Source organism: Hemiscyllium ocellatum, chromosome 9 (genome assembly GCF_020745735.1).
Source record: "Hemiscyllium ocellatum isolate sHemOce1 chromosome 9, sHemOce1.pat.X.cur, whole genome shotgun sequence".
Classification (NCBI taxonomy): Eukaryota; Metazoa; Chordata; class Chondrichthyes; order Orectolobiformes; family Hemiscylliidae; genus Hemiscyllium; species Hemiscyllium ocellatum.
The window spans coordinates 114,332,829-114,346,903 of NC_083409.1; the positions used below are offsets into that span (position 1 = coordinate 114,332,829).

Sequence of the window (14,075 nt, forward strand, 5' to 3'; positions counted from 1 at the left end):
CCCTCCACTCCCCTCGCCCCCCCGGGCTTTTACTGATTCCTTTCGATCTGTCTCCCTCTGCTCCCTCACCCTCCTGCCCCTGGAAACACTTTCTCTGATTTACTCCATCAAACTCTCTCTATGGTTTTCGGTTAACCTCCAGAACCTTCTCTGCTCTGAGAACAATCCCAGCCTCTTCAAACCTTCCACATTCACTGAGGATGGATGGTTTAGTGGTTAGTGCTGCTGCCTCACAGTGCTGGGGACCTGGCTTCAATTCCAACCTCAGGCATCTGTCTATGGAATTTGCATACTTTTCCTGTGTCCGGGTGGGTTTCCTCCCACAGTCCAAAGATGAGCAGGTTAGGTGGATTAGCCATGGGAAATGGGGATAGGATGGGTCTGTGTGAGATGCCCTTCAGAGACCTCTTTCCACCCTGTCGGGATTCTAGATTCTAAAACCTACATCCCTGGTGCTGTTATTTTGAGATGAAACACGAATCGAGATTCCGACTGCTGCTCATGTGGATGTGAAAGTTCCCGTGTCAGTATTTTGGAAAAGCGTGGTGCTTCTGCACTGTGTCCTGGGGCCAGTACTGATCCTTCACCCAACAGCACAAAAATGAACAGACCATCTGATCATTACCAGAGTTTGAGGGCTGCAGAGAGTGGAACGAGCTGGGTAGCTCTTTCTTTAGCTGGGACAGTCACAATGGGTTGAATGCCTTCTTTCTGCACTGTCAGAGTCTATGATTCTATCGCACAGCTGGTTATTCCACCTTATCCAGCTCCCACATGACAGCAGTGATTACATCAGTATTTCATTAATGCTTTAGAATGGTCTAAATACACACCATTTGTACTATCTTTGACACTCTTAATTATCTGGAGTTATCTTGCACTGATCTCTCTGCACATAAATTCTGTGCCTATGTCCTACCCTCCACTTCATCAGACAAAGGAGCAGAGCTCCGAAAGCTTGTGATTTCAAATAAACCTGTTGGACTATAACCTGGTGTCATGTGACTTTGACTTTGTCCTTCCTAGTCCAACATCAGCACCTCCACATCATGCTCTTTAATGGTCTGATACTTATCCTAAAATTTGGTGCTTAGATTTGGGTGCTCCTCAGGAGGTGGTGGTTGGTGGTAATGTGGACCTGCAATCCAGAGCAAATATATCCCAAACCTTTTTCTCTTTATTCTTTTCTGGGGTTTGACGCTGATTGACAATGCTACCAGTTGTTATCCATTTCTAATTGCCCTTCAACTGAATGGCTTATGGAACTATCTCATAATTAACCACATCGCTGTGGGGCTGGACTCACATGGAGACCAACCAAGCAAAGATGGCAGATTTCCTTCCCTTAAGGACATTAGTGACAGATTGGGTTTAACAGTAATTGACTAGGATTTCATGGTCATCATTATTGAAACTAGTTTTTAAAAAATTTCCAGATAAATTAATTGATTTTAAATTAAATACTGCTATGGTGAGATTTGAACCCATACCCCCACATATTGGGCTGGCTCACTTGATTGTTAGTTTAATGATAGTACCACTTCACCAACTCCCCAAACAGCTCACTTAGATCAACACCAGATAGGGTCAGGCAATAAATGTCAGTCTTCCCAGGGTCACCCAGTGCCCCTGAAACAACAAGGAGATGGCATTCCAGCTGGGGCCTTCCCAGGGATTTGGTTGATGATTGCTGAAGACCAATTGTACCTGAGGGTTAGAACCAAAGTTGGGAACTCTCAGTGAGGGTTCCAACTGAAAACAGAACACGAGGAGGTCAATAATTTCGATCATATCATCAATGTGATTATGTTTGATCATCCAACTCAGACCTTTATTCCCCCTTTTTCCTCATACCCTTTAAAATCCCTTTACCCCCAAGAACTATATCTAATTCTTCCTTGAAATATTTAATGTTTCAGCCTCAGCTGCTTTCTGTAGTAGAGAATTCCTCCCCACTCTCTGGGTGAAACCATATTTCCCATTTCTTGTCAATGTCCAGACCTGGACCTCAGTGGTGGACCTACAGCCTATGATGTTGACTTCATTGGTGTTTTCATTAAGTCTTCCCCTTCCCACGTGAATGGCCTGTGCTCATGTTGGGAGTGTATCATCCATTCATTCTCTGGATGCAGGAATCACTTGCAAGGCTGGCATTGATTGCCTGTTGCTGGTGTCCATGGGAAGGTGATGGTGTGCTGCCCTCCTGGGCTGCTGCAGACCATGTGGTCACTTGTTTATTTTTTGTGGCAATTTGTCAAATTGCTTCAGAGAAGTAAAGAATAAATGAGATTACTGTTTGGAAAGGTTTGAAGTCAGAAAACCAAGCAATGAAGAACTGGACCAAATAACATTTTGTCCTGAAAGGATAGAATGAACCATTGGTTTTATTCTGGGATTATCTTTGAATTCCAAATTAATCAAATTAACTGAATTGGCAATATTCTTGCAGTCTTTAAACTGATAACAGTGGGGTATTAGACTAGGAACAGAAATATTGTCCCCAGGATTTCAATATAAACGATTACTCTATGAAAGGTACCAAGGCCCACGTCAGGACCCTGATGCTCAAAGGCCTTCGTCCATCGAGATTGACAAGGAATGGATTCACGGCGCTACATCTGGCTGCTTTCAAGGTGAGTGAAGGCTCCTTCCCCTGAACAGAGGGAGATCCCACAGCTACACCCCCTCCAGAGAGACTTACATTGGGTTCTGTCTGATGTGGAAATTATGCAACATTGGCCATTCAGCCCCTCAAGCCAGTTTTACTATTTAATTCCATCATGGCTGACGTGTATCTTATCTCATAGAGTCATAGAGATGTACAGCATGGATACAGACCCTTCAGTCCAAACCGTCCATGCTGACCAGATATCCCAACCCAATCTAGTTCCACCTTCCAGCACCCGGTCCATATCCTTCCAAACCCTTCCAATTCATATACCCATCCAAACGCCTCTTAAATGTTGCAATTGTACCAGCCTCCATCATTTCCTCCAGCAGCTCATCCCACATACATACCACCCTCTGCATGAAAATATTCCCTCGTAGGTCCCTTTTATATCTTTCCCCTCTCACCCTAAACCTATGCCCTCTAGTTCTGGACTCCCCAACTCCAAGGAAAAGACTTTGCCTATTTACCCTATCCATGCCCCTCATAATTTTGTAAACCTCTATAAAGTCACCCTTCAGCCTCCGACGCTCCAGGGAAAACAGCCACAGCCTGTTCAGTGTCTCCTTATAGCTCAATTCCTCCAAATCTTTTCTGAACCCTTTCAAGTTTCACAACATCTTTCCGATTGGAAGGAGATCAGAATTGCACACAATATTCCAACAGTGGCCTAACCAATGTCCTGTACAGCCGCAACATGACCTCCCAACTCCTGTACTCAATACTCTGACCAATAAAGGAAAGCATACCAAACACCTTCTTCACTATCCTATCTACCTGCGACTCCACTTTCAAGGAGCTATGAACCTGTACTCAAAGGTCTCTTTGTTCAGTAACGTTCCCTAGGAACTTACCATTAAGTGTATAAGTCCTGCTAAAATTTGCTTCCCAAAATGCAGCACCTCGCACTTATCTGAATTAAACTCCATCTGCCACTTCTCAGCCCATTGGCCCATCAGGTTCAGATCCTGTTGTAATCTGAGGTAACCCTCTTCGCTGTCCACTACAACTCCAATTTTGGTGTCATCTGCAAAATTATTAACTGTACCTCTTATGCTCACATCCAAATAATTTATATAAATGACAAAAAGTAGAGAAACCAACACTGATCATTGTGGAACTCCACTGGTCACAGGCCTCCAGTCTGAAAAACAACCCTCCACCACTACCCTCTGTCTTCTACCTTTGAGCCAGTTCTGTATCCAAATGGCTAGTTCTCCCTGTATTCCATGAGATCTAACCTTGCTAATCAGTCTCCCATGAGGAACCTTGTTGAACACCTCACTGAAATCCATATAGATCACATCTACCGCTCTGCCCTCATCAAACGTCTATGTTACTTCCTCAAAAAACTCAATCAAGTTTGTGAGACATGATTTCCCACGCACAAAGCCATGTTGACTATCCCTAATCACTAATCTCCATCAATCATCTCACTTGATTTGGTAACCTTTATTCCCAAAACAAATAATGAACTTTTGTGACAACGTTGTCACTTTTAAAGGTGATTTTGTCCTTTTGTTTTGAGGAGAGGTTGTAAAGGCAGAGGCAGAGATGCTGAGCAGTTTACCAGAACTCATGAGGCCTGGGATTTTTTAACAGTCTGAATGGATGTGGCCAGCTCTCACAACCAGGCTTTCTAGCTTCTTGTAGTTCTAGCAGCAGAAGCTGTTTGGGGTCCTCATAAGAACATCAGAACTAGGAGCAGGAGTAGGCCCTCCAGCCCTTCGAGCCTGCTCTGCCATTCAATCAGATCATGGCCTCAACTCCACTCACCCACCCACTCACTGTATCCCTCCCTCAGCTTTAAAAGTGATTACTGAAGTATCATCAACTACTTCCCGGACAAGGAATTCCATCAATTCACAACCCTCTGGGTGAAGATATTCCTTCTCAGTTCAGTTCTAAGCCTGCTTCCTCTAATCTTGAGGCTGTGCCCTCTTATCCTAGTCTCACCCAGCAGTGGAAACATCCTATATCTATTTTATTGATTCCCTTCATAATTTTATACGCTTCGATAAGATCCCCTCTCATTCTTCTGAATTCCAATGAATATAATCCCAATCTACTCAGTCTCTCCTCATAAGCCAACCCCCTCAACTCCAGAATCAACCTCGTGAACCTCCCTGCACCCCCTCCAGTGCCATTCCATCCTTGCTCAAGGAAGGAGACCAAATCTGCACACAGTACTCCAGGTGTGGCCTCACCAGCACCTTGTACAGCTATAACATTACCTCTAGGACAATATTGAGGTAGGTGGAGATGACTTCGGTGGGGCAGGAGCATGCTGAGACAATGAGTCGGCCAGGGTGCTCAGGCTTGTGGATCTTGGGAAGGCGGTAGAACCGGGCAGTGCGGGGTTCCCGGACTATGAGGTTGGAAGCTGTGGGTGGGAGATCTCCTGAGGTGATGAGGTTCTGTATGGTCTGGGAGATGATGGTGTGGTGATGGGGGGGGGTGTGTGGGTAGGGTCATGGTCACGGGGGTGGTAGGAAGAGGTGTCTTTGAGTTAGGTCCTGGCTTCAGCGGTGTAGAGGTCAGTGCGCCAGACTGTTTATTCTTATATCTATCTTACTTTTCTTAATAGCTCTCTTTGTGGCTTTCTATTGACCTTTAAATATTTCCCAATTTTCCAGATTCCTGCTGTTTTGGGCCATTTTGGGTCTTCTCTTTCACTTTGATAGCCTGCCTTATTCCCTTAGACACCCATGGCAGATTACCCCTCCTCTTACCGTCCTTCCTTCTCACCAGAATATACTTTAGCTGAGCACTTCAAGTCTCTGTTCCCAGTCTCCTTTAGCCAGGTCCTCCCTCATTCTATTGCTGTCCCTTTGTTCAAGCACAGGACCCTGGTATTGGATTGTATCTTCAAACTCTCCAGTTGTATTTTAAATTCAAACATATTGTGATCACTGCTTCCAAGAGGATCCCTAACTATGAGATCATTAATTATTCCTGTCTCATTACACAGGACCAGATCTACTGAAGAAGGGCTTATGTCCGAAACGTCGATTCTCCTGCTCCTTGGATGCTGCCTGACCTGCTGCGGTTTTCCAGCACCACATTTTTCAGCACAGGACCAGATCTAGGATAGCTTGCTCCTTCATTGGTTCTATTACATACTGTTCAAGAAATCTATCACAGATATACTCAACGATCACTCCTCAAGGTGACCCTGACCAAGCTGGTTCATGCAGATGCAGATTAAAATCCCCCATGAGAATAGCCATCCCATTTTTGCAGACATTACTTGCTTCCTCGTTTATTGCCTGCCCCAGAAGAGTTGGACGTTTCGGTGAATAATTTCTAACTGCGTCTTTCTCTGAATTTTCTCTTGATGTTTTTTCCTCCTGGATTGGAGGAAAAATTTGTGCCTGAACTTATCTTGTTGCCAAGTTACTATTGTTATCTTATTACTATATTGGAACATTAATTAGTAATAGGTGCTGTATCTATTAGAGTTCTAGAGAGTTAGAGAATCCTACAGCACAGAGACAGGCCCTTCGGCCCGAACTGGTCCATGCCGAGCAAAATGTCCATCCACACTAACCCCATGTCCCTGCATTTGGCCCATATCCTTTCCTGTCCACGTATTTGTTCAAATGCTTTTTAAATGTTGTTAATGTATCCACCTCAACCACTTCTGCTCATCCCATATGCGTCCCATCCTCTGTGTAAAAAGGTTGCCCCTCAGGTCCCCTTTTATTCTTTCCCCCTAACCTTAAACTGACCCCCTTTAGTCCTCGATTCCCTAACCCTGGGAAAAAGACTGAGTGCATCCACCCTATCCATGCCTCTCATCATCTTATACACCTCTGTAAGGTACCCCTTCCTCAGTCTCCTACACTCTAAAGAAAAAAGTCCTCTCTTGTCCAACCTCTCCCTATAGCTCAGACCATTGAGTCCAGGCAGCAGTGTCGTAAATTCCTGCTGCACTCTTTTCAGTCTAATAACATCCTTCCTATAACAAGGTGACCAAAACTGAACCCAATATTGTTTGATTATTTTTTCCAATATTCTCTTTCTTTTGTTTGTATTTCAACTAAAATGTTTAAATAAGTCATCTTTTGCTTAATGTGAAGCAGTTTGACCAATCACATCACACCAGGAACACCCAATTCACATCGACCTTCGATTGAAGGTAAAGTTAAGGTCTGGGCTACCTTCTGAAAATGCTTTGAGAGGGTCTGGTCTGGACCATAGTACTTTTCATCTTCATTTTGATATTTGTCATTAACCCTCTGGTCAGTGTGGCTTTTGAGGGAGAGAGAATTACAGCTTTCCAAAGCCTGTGTATGAGGGGAAAGCTTCCTTACGTCCCCTTCAATGGCCTGGCTTGGATTTGGACTCTTTATCCCTTGTGTATGTTGATTATTCCGGAATAGAGTGGGGCTGGAAAAGCACAGCAGTTCAGGCAGCATCCGAGGAGCAGGAAAACCGACGTTTCAGGCAAAAGCCCTTCATCGGGAATATCTATGTTGATTATTCCACCAATGTCACTCAATTGACCCAACCAAATGCATTACGCATTGTAATCACCTTAATCAGATTAGGATTTAATTTGGAGAATGAATGTTAATGTTGGTGCTGATGTAGAGGAGGTGGGAATGTCAGATGTTCTGTTCACTCTAAGAGCTGGCTTTGAGGGAGCTGGATCTGCGTTAAGGGCTCTCCACCTGTAGGTAAAGGATATAAAAAGAAAAAAAAGAAGAAAAATACAGGAGGGGGGATTACCTACACATGAGCAATACCCAGAGTAACCCGTAAGGCCAGTGTACAGAGCTGCAGCTGGTTGTGAGTGTTATGAAGGTGAACACAATGTTTCCTGCTCTTCAGGACAACACTGAGCTGGTCACTGCCCTGCTGCACGGAGGGGCAGACATTCAGCAGGTGGGCTATGGAGCACTCACTGCTCTTCACATTGCAACCATTGCAGCCAACAATCAGGTAAGGCCACACTTCGAAATCATCAATAACACCTCGGATTTAAACAGCATCCTTCACGTAATAAAGCTAGTGGCATGTCCTCACTTGCCTGGGCACGAAGCTCTGCTCGTCCTTCACTAAACCTTTCTGACTCTCTGTCTCTCATGTCCATGAATACAGGAGCAGGAATAGGCTATTTAGCCCTTGAGCTGGTTATAATCTACCTGATGGTTATAATCACCTACCTCAATGCCATTTTCCTGTGATAACCCCAGGTGTCTTGATAGCTTTAATATCCAGAAACCTATTGATCTCTGTCTTGATCATACTCAGTGATTGGGCCGAGACAATAAATATTCCTTCCTATGTTTTGAATGTTCCTCAAAACCTCACTCTTCAATAAGCTTTTGCTCATCCATTCCTGACATTTCTTTATTTGACTATAACACATAGGAGCAGAATGAGGCATTCAGCCCATCGAATCTCCTCTGCCATGATCCTCAACTCCACCTTCCTCCAATCTCCCCATAAGCCTGAGTATTCCCTTACTGATTAAAAACCTGCCTGCCTCAGTCTTAAATATATTTAATGAGACAGCCTTGACAGCCGCTCTGTAGTAAAGAATTCCAAGTTTCACTCCCCTTGGAGAGAAAACATTCTTCCTCATCTCTGACTTAAATGTGTGATCCCTTATTCTGAGAAGATGTCCTTTGGTCCTGGACCCTCCCACAGGGAAAATAAACCTTTCCACATCGACACTGTGAAGCCCACATTGACCCTGTCTAGCCCACAGTGACCCTGTCGAGCCCACTAAGAATCCTGCAGATTTCAGTCAGGTCACCTCTCATTCTTCTAAACTCCAATGAGTACAACCCTACTCAACCTCTCCTCATAAGACAGTCCCTCCACACTTGTTATCCTCACTCCCTCTGGACTGCCTCCAATGTCAGTATATTTAGCCTTGGAAAAGGGGCTCAAAACTGCTCCAGTAGTCCAGCTGTGGTCTGACTTGTGCCTTGCGTAGTTTCACAAAGCCTCCCTATATTTTGAAATAAAGACCAGCATTCCATTTGTGTTCTCTCTTATCCTCTGAACTTGGACACTAGCTTTCTGTAATTTACGAACAAGGATTCCCAAATCTCTCTGTTCTGTAGTTTTCCATAGTCCTTCTCCTTTTAAATAACATTCAAATCCCTATTCTTCCTGCCAAAGTGCATAGCCTCACATTTCCCCACACTGTGTTCCATCTGCCAGGTTTTTACCCACTTGCTTAACATCTCTAATCCCTGCGCAGACTCTTTGTGTCATCCTCACTACTTGCCTTCCTCCTGTTGTTGTGTCATGCACAATCCTGGCTGTAATCCATTCACTTTCCTCTCCAGGTTGGGAAAATGCATTAGAAATCATTGTGGCCCCAGCACTGATCCCTGTGGCACTCCATTACCTACAGGTTGCTATCTTGAACATGCCCGTCCTTTCTTCCAACTCTCTAACTTCTAATAGATATCCAATTTTCTGTCCATGCTAATACATTACCTGCAACACCGTGAGCTCATCTCACTGAGCAGCCTAATGTGTGGGATCTTAGCAAGTGCTTTCTAAAGATGATGGAGCAAAGTGTTCAATTTTGCTTCATCCAAAATTCTTGAAAGGAATTAGAAAATTTTAGTTCATTAATGAAGCTGTGTAAATGTGAGCAGTTATATGTTTTATTTGGCAGTTTGTTTGTGTTTGAGTAAACAGCCACGTTCCTAGACGATAGTCTGACAAAGGGTGACTGGATGTGCAACATTAACTGTCTTTCTGTTTGCGCTGAAGCTGCCTGAGTTTCTCCAGCACTTTTTGTTTTTATTTCCCAGCCAATAACATAGAACATAGAACATAGAACATAGAACATAGAACATAGAACATGGAACATAGAACATAGAACATGGAACATAGAACATAGAACATAGAACATAGAACATGGAACATAGAACATGGAACATAGAACATAGAAGGATACAGCGCAGTACAGGCCCTTCGGCCCTCGATGTTGCGCCGACCGAATCCTACCTAACCTATACTAGCCCAATAACTTCCAAATGCCTATCCAATGCCCGCTTAAATGACCATAAAGAGGGAGAGTTCACCACTGCTACTGGCAGGGCATTCCATGAACTCACAACCCGCTGTGTGAAGAATCTACCCCTAACATCTGTCCTATACCTACCACCCCTTAATTTAAAGCTGTGTCCCCTAGTAACACCTGACTCCATTAGCGGTAAAAGGTTCTTAGTATCTACCCTATCTAAACCCCTAATCATCTTATACACCTCTATCAGATCTCCCCTAAACCTTCTCTTCTCCAATGAGAACAGCCCCAAGTGCCTCAGCCTTTCCTCATAAGATTTTCCTACCATTCCAGGCAACATCCTGGTAAACCTCCTCTGCACTCGTTCCAATGCCTCCACATCCTTCCTATAGTATGGCGACCAAAACTGCACACAATACTCCAGATGAGGCCGCACCAGAGTCTTATACAACTGCAACATGACGATGATGTAAAGAAACACCATTGTTAACCGCAGTGACAGGTGGTTGTGATGTTTGTGAATATCCTTCAGGGAAGGAATTCTGCCAACTATACCAGGTCTGTCCTACATGAGACTCCAGTCCCATAGCAGATAGAGTCGAGATTTAACTGCACTCGGAAATGGTCTGTCAGAACATTCAGCTGTCTCTTTTTTTGCAGAATCACAGAAAAGAATTTTTTAAAATTCTGCTGTGGGATGTAGACTGTGTTGTTCAGGCTGACTTTTGCTGTCTATGTTTGACTGCTCCAATCTGTATAATGTGTTTGACCATTGAGGTTATCAGGAGAGTCGGAATGTACCATTGGAACCACAATCAGGTCAACTCTTATTGGACACTGTAGTCAACCAGCCTTTCAGTAAAGTTTCTCATGAATAGTGAAGCAGATTTGAGGGGCCAAATGGTCTCCCCCTGCCCCTATATCATATGTTAGAATGTATCATTTCAGAGGGCAGTTTAAAGCCACCACATTGTTGTGGGTCTGGTGTCACATGTAGACTAGACCAGGTCATGAAGACAGATTGGAAATGTGTTGCTGGAGAAGCGCAGCAGGTTAGGCAGCATCCAAGGAACAGGAAAATCGACGTTTCGGCCATAAGCCCTTCTTCAGGAATGAATGCCCGAAGCGTCGATTCTCCTGTTCCTTTGATGCTGCCTGACCTGCTGCGCTTTTCCAGCAACACATTTTCAGCTCTGATCTCCAGCATCTGCAGTCCTCACTTTCTCCATGAAGACAGATTCCCTTCTCTGACAGCTTACCGCTGCCTTTACTCACAGATCCCATGGATGATTCAAAAAAATAATAACGCTTTCTAGCTTGGCTCACACTGTTTAATTGCACAGTTGTGTTTCTTTCCTGGTCTCCCCTTCTAACACTCTCTGGTTGTTTTCCACAGACAGTACACATCCTATTACAACATGGAGCCTTTGTCAATGTCCAGGATGCTGTCTTCTTCACACCTTTACACATCGCCACTTATTATGGTCATGAGCAGGTAACTAGTGAACTGACCAGCTCAGTGTGCAGCCTCTACCAGATGAAGTCAGAAAATTGAAAGAAGTTTGACCTGGTTACACTGGGTCATACCTCACTGGGGTACAGAGCTGGAACTCAAATCCAACTGTATCCAGAATTATCAGTAAAGCTAAAGATGTTATAAAGTAAGCAGAATTTCCAAATTTACCCTATTTTCAGTCCCAGGAAGCATAGAAAGCCTGGGCCATATATTTAACAAGGATTACTATTCATTTCAAGTAACTAGACTTGAGCTGCTCAGAGTCATAAGCAAGGAAACAGACCCTTCAGCCCAATCTGTCCATGCTGACCAGATTTCCTCAACTCAACTCCCCCCATTTGCCTGGGCTTGACTCATTTCCCTCTAAACCTTTCATATCCATGTACTTGTCCAAATGTTTTTGAAATGTTGTAATTGTACCAGCCTCCACCACTTCCTCACCAGCTCATTCCATACACACACACCATCCGCTGTGTGAGAAAATTGCCCCTCAGGTGGCTTTTATATCTTTCGCATGGTGACTCAGTGGTTAGCACTGCTGCCTCACAGCACCAGGGTCCCAGGTTCAATTCCAGCCTTGGGTGACTGTCTGTGTGGGTTTCCTCTGGGTGCTCCAGTTTCCTCCCACAATCCAAAGGTGTGTGTGTCAGGTGGATTGGCCATGCTAAATTGCCCATAGTGTTAATTGCATTAGTCAAAGGGAAACGGGTCTAAGTGGGGTTATTCTTCAGAGGGTCGATGTGGACTCATTGGGATGAATGGTCAGTTTCCACACTGTAGGGAATCTAATCTTTCTCCCCTCACCCTGAACCTATGCCCTCTAGTTTTGGACTCCCCTTCCCTAGGGAACATACCTTGGCTGTACACCTTATCTATGCCCTTCATGATTTTATAAACCTCTGTAAGGTTATCCCTTAGCCTCCTGTAGTACAAGAAAAAATGTCCCAGCCTAACCAGCCTCTCCTTCTAATTCAACCCTTCCAGTCTCAGTAATACCTTTCTAAATCTTTTGGGTATCCTTTCCAGTTTAAGAATTTCCTCCCTATAGCAGGGCAACCAGAATTGAATGCAGTATTCCAAATATAGCCTTATGAATATCTTGTATAGCCATAACATAATGCCCAAGTGAACCATTGGCTATAATTTTACGGGTTCTAATTCTAACCCCTTCGAAACTCCCCCTTATGATAGGGAAAATCCTATCAGATAGGGAAAATGGCGTGGGTGTCATGGGTGGAGGGAAAGATTGGGAAAGCATTTCCAATTTACAGGATCTGTGGTGATGGTGATTGTGTTGAGAGTGTCAGAAAGTTCTACAGCACGGAGACAGGCCCTTGGGTACAAACTGGTCTATGCCGATCAAACTTTCCATCCACTCTAACCCCATTTCCCTGCACTTGGTCTATATCCGTCCAATCCTTTCCTATCCATGTATTTGTCCAAATGTTGTTAATTATTCCGCCACAACCACTTCCGCTGGCAGCTCATCCCATAAGCGTACCACCCTCTGGGTAAATAAAGTTGCCCCTCAGGTTCCCTTTTATTCTTTCCCCTCTAACCTTAAACTGATGCCCCCTAGTCCTCGATTCCCTAACCCTGGGAAAAAGACTGGCTGCATTCACACTATCCAAAGCATTGTTTCTCAATCTTCTTTCTCTATATCCTTTCAGTGGTTTGTACAAGGGTAACTGATTCACAATTCTAAAATGTCTCTGCCATTTTAAGTAAAAGTCACAACTAATGGCAACTGCTGAAGGAAAGAAAATGCTGTTCTTCAGGTTTAAAGTAGCTTTTACTGCAGTGAACAGAGAGCTACTGAGCCAGTGGAAGTCTGAAAGTCTTCTCTTCATCTTGTTCCCAGCACCAAGATGTTTAGTTCACTGAGAACAAATCACACAGCTGTTGGCAGGCAGTGGGTCTTTGGCATTGATGACTGGTCACTAATCCACAGATCAATCAGCTACTTGTTACTGGCTGAAAGACATTTGTACACACTGTTGGCTCCAGGTCATGAGCACCTTCTCCTTGTGCTGCCTAAAGCAGCAGCTGTATATACAGTACCTACAAAGAATGTCCAGTAATTTGCTTACAGAAACATACAGTAATTTTTCCACAAATCTTAGTTTTTACAATAATCCTTCTCCCATCTCCATTGACATCGTCCTGACAACAGATGCACAATTGTATCATTGTTACTTAAACTTGTCTCAGACCTGGGTTGGACTACAATTGGAGTTACTGAGTATACTTACCATAAAGGCTATTGAGATACTGGAGAAGACAGATAAGGATGATGCCAGGGTAATCAGTCATTACCATCAAGAGAGACTGAACATGCCAAATGTCCTTTCTTGAGAAAGGAAAAGGCAAGAGATAATCTGATAGAGGGCCAAAAACGTATTTGATGGATTTGATACTTTCAATGTGTGTAGTGATTGTAATGAGGTCACAGAGTATGAGCTCCCCGATTGGGGCTGTTAATCTGGTCCAATCATGGAGTCCTGACTGACAGATATAGACAGAAGTGTCAAAGGTTCTGTTCACTCTGAGAACTGCTCTGAGGGAGCTGGAGCAATGTTGGGGACCCTCCATGTGTAAATAAAGGGGGGCGTGGTGACAGGACCCCATCCTCAGTGGAGTTATTTCAGTGGCAATGAGAAAAAAACACACCCCTGAAGAAATTCACTCACAACAGCCTTGGAGTTGGGATAGGCATTTCTGTCATCAAGCTGTTATTTTGGAAGATGGACTGGTTCAAACACTGGGCCCAGTCTGTGGAAAGAATGCAATATCTTTTCTGAGCAAATGACACCAGAGCAGATGAAAAGCGAGATGTAATTCTGCTGTCAGTGTTCGGAGCTGCAGCTTTCTCGGTTATTAGGAGCCTGACT

At 44.1% G+C, this 14,075-nt stretch overlaps 1 protein-coding gene across 1 annotated transcript in view; it reads left to right on the plus strand.

The window, feature by feature from the left end:
* The window catches only part of tnni3k (TNNI3 interacting kinase), a 143,467-nt gene that overhangs the window by 14,361 nt on the left and 115,031 nt on the right, over nucleotides 1-14,075 (plus strand). Inside the window, exons 4-6 of the mRNA XM_060830672.1 lie at nucleotides 2,536-2,633; nucleotides 7,505-7,615; nucleotides 11,065-11,163. Of these exons, the coding sequence (XP_060686655.1) occupies nucleotides 2,536-2,633; nucleotides 7,505-7,615; nucleotides 11,065-11,163 (308 nt within the window). The remainder of the gene's footprint in view (nucleotides 1-2,535; nucleotides 2,634-7,504; nucleotides 7,616-11,064; nucleotides 11,164-14,075) is intronic.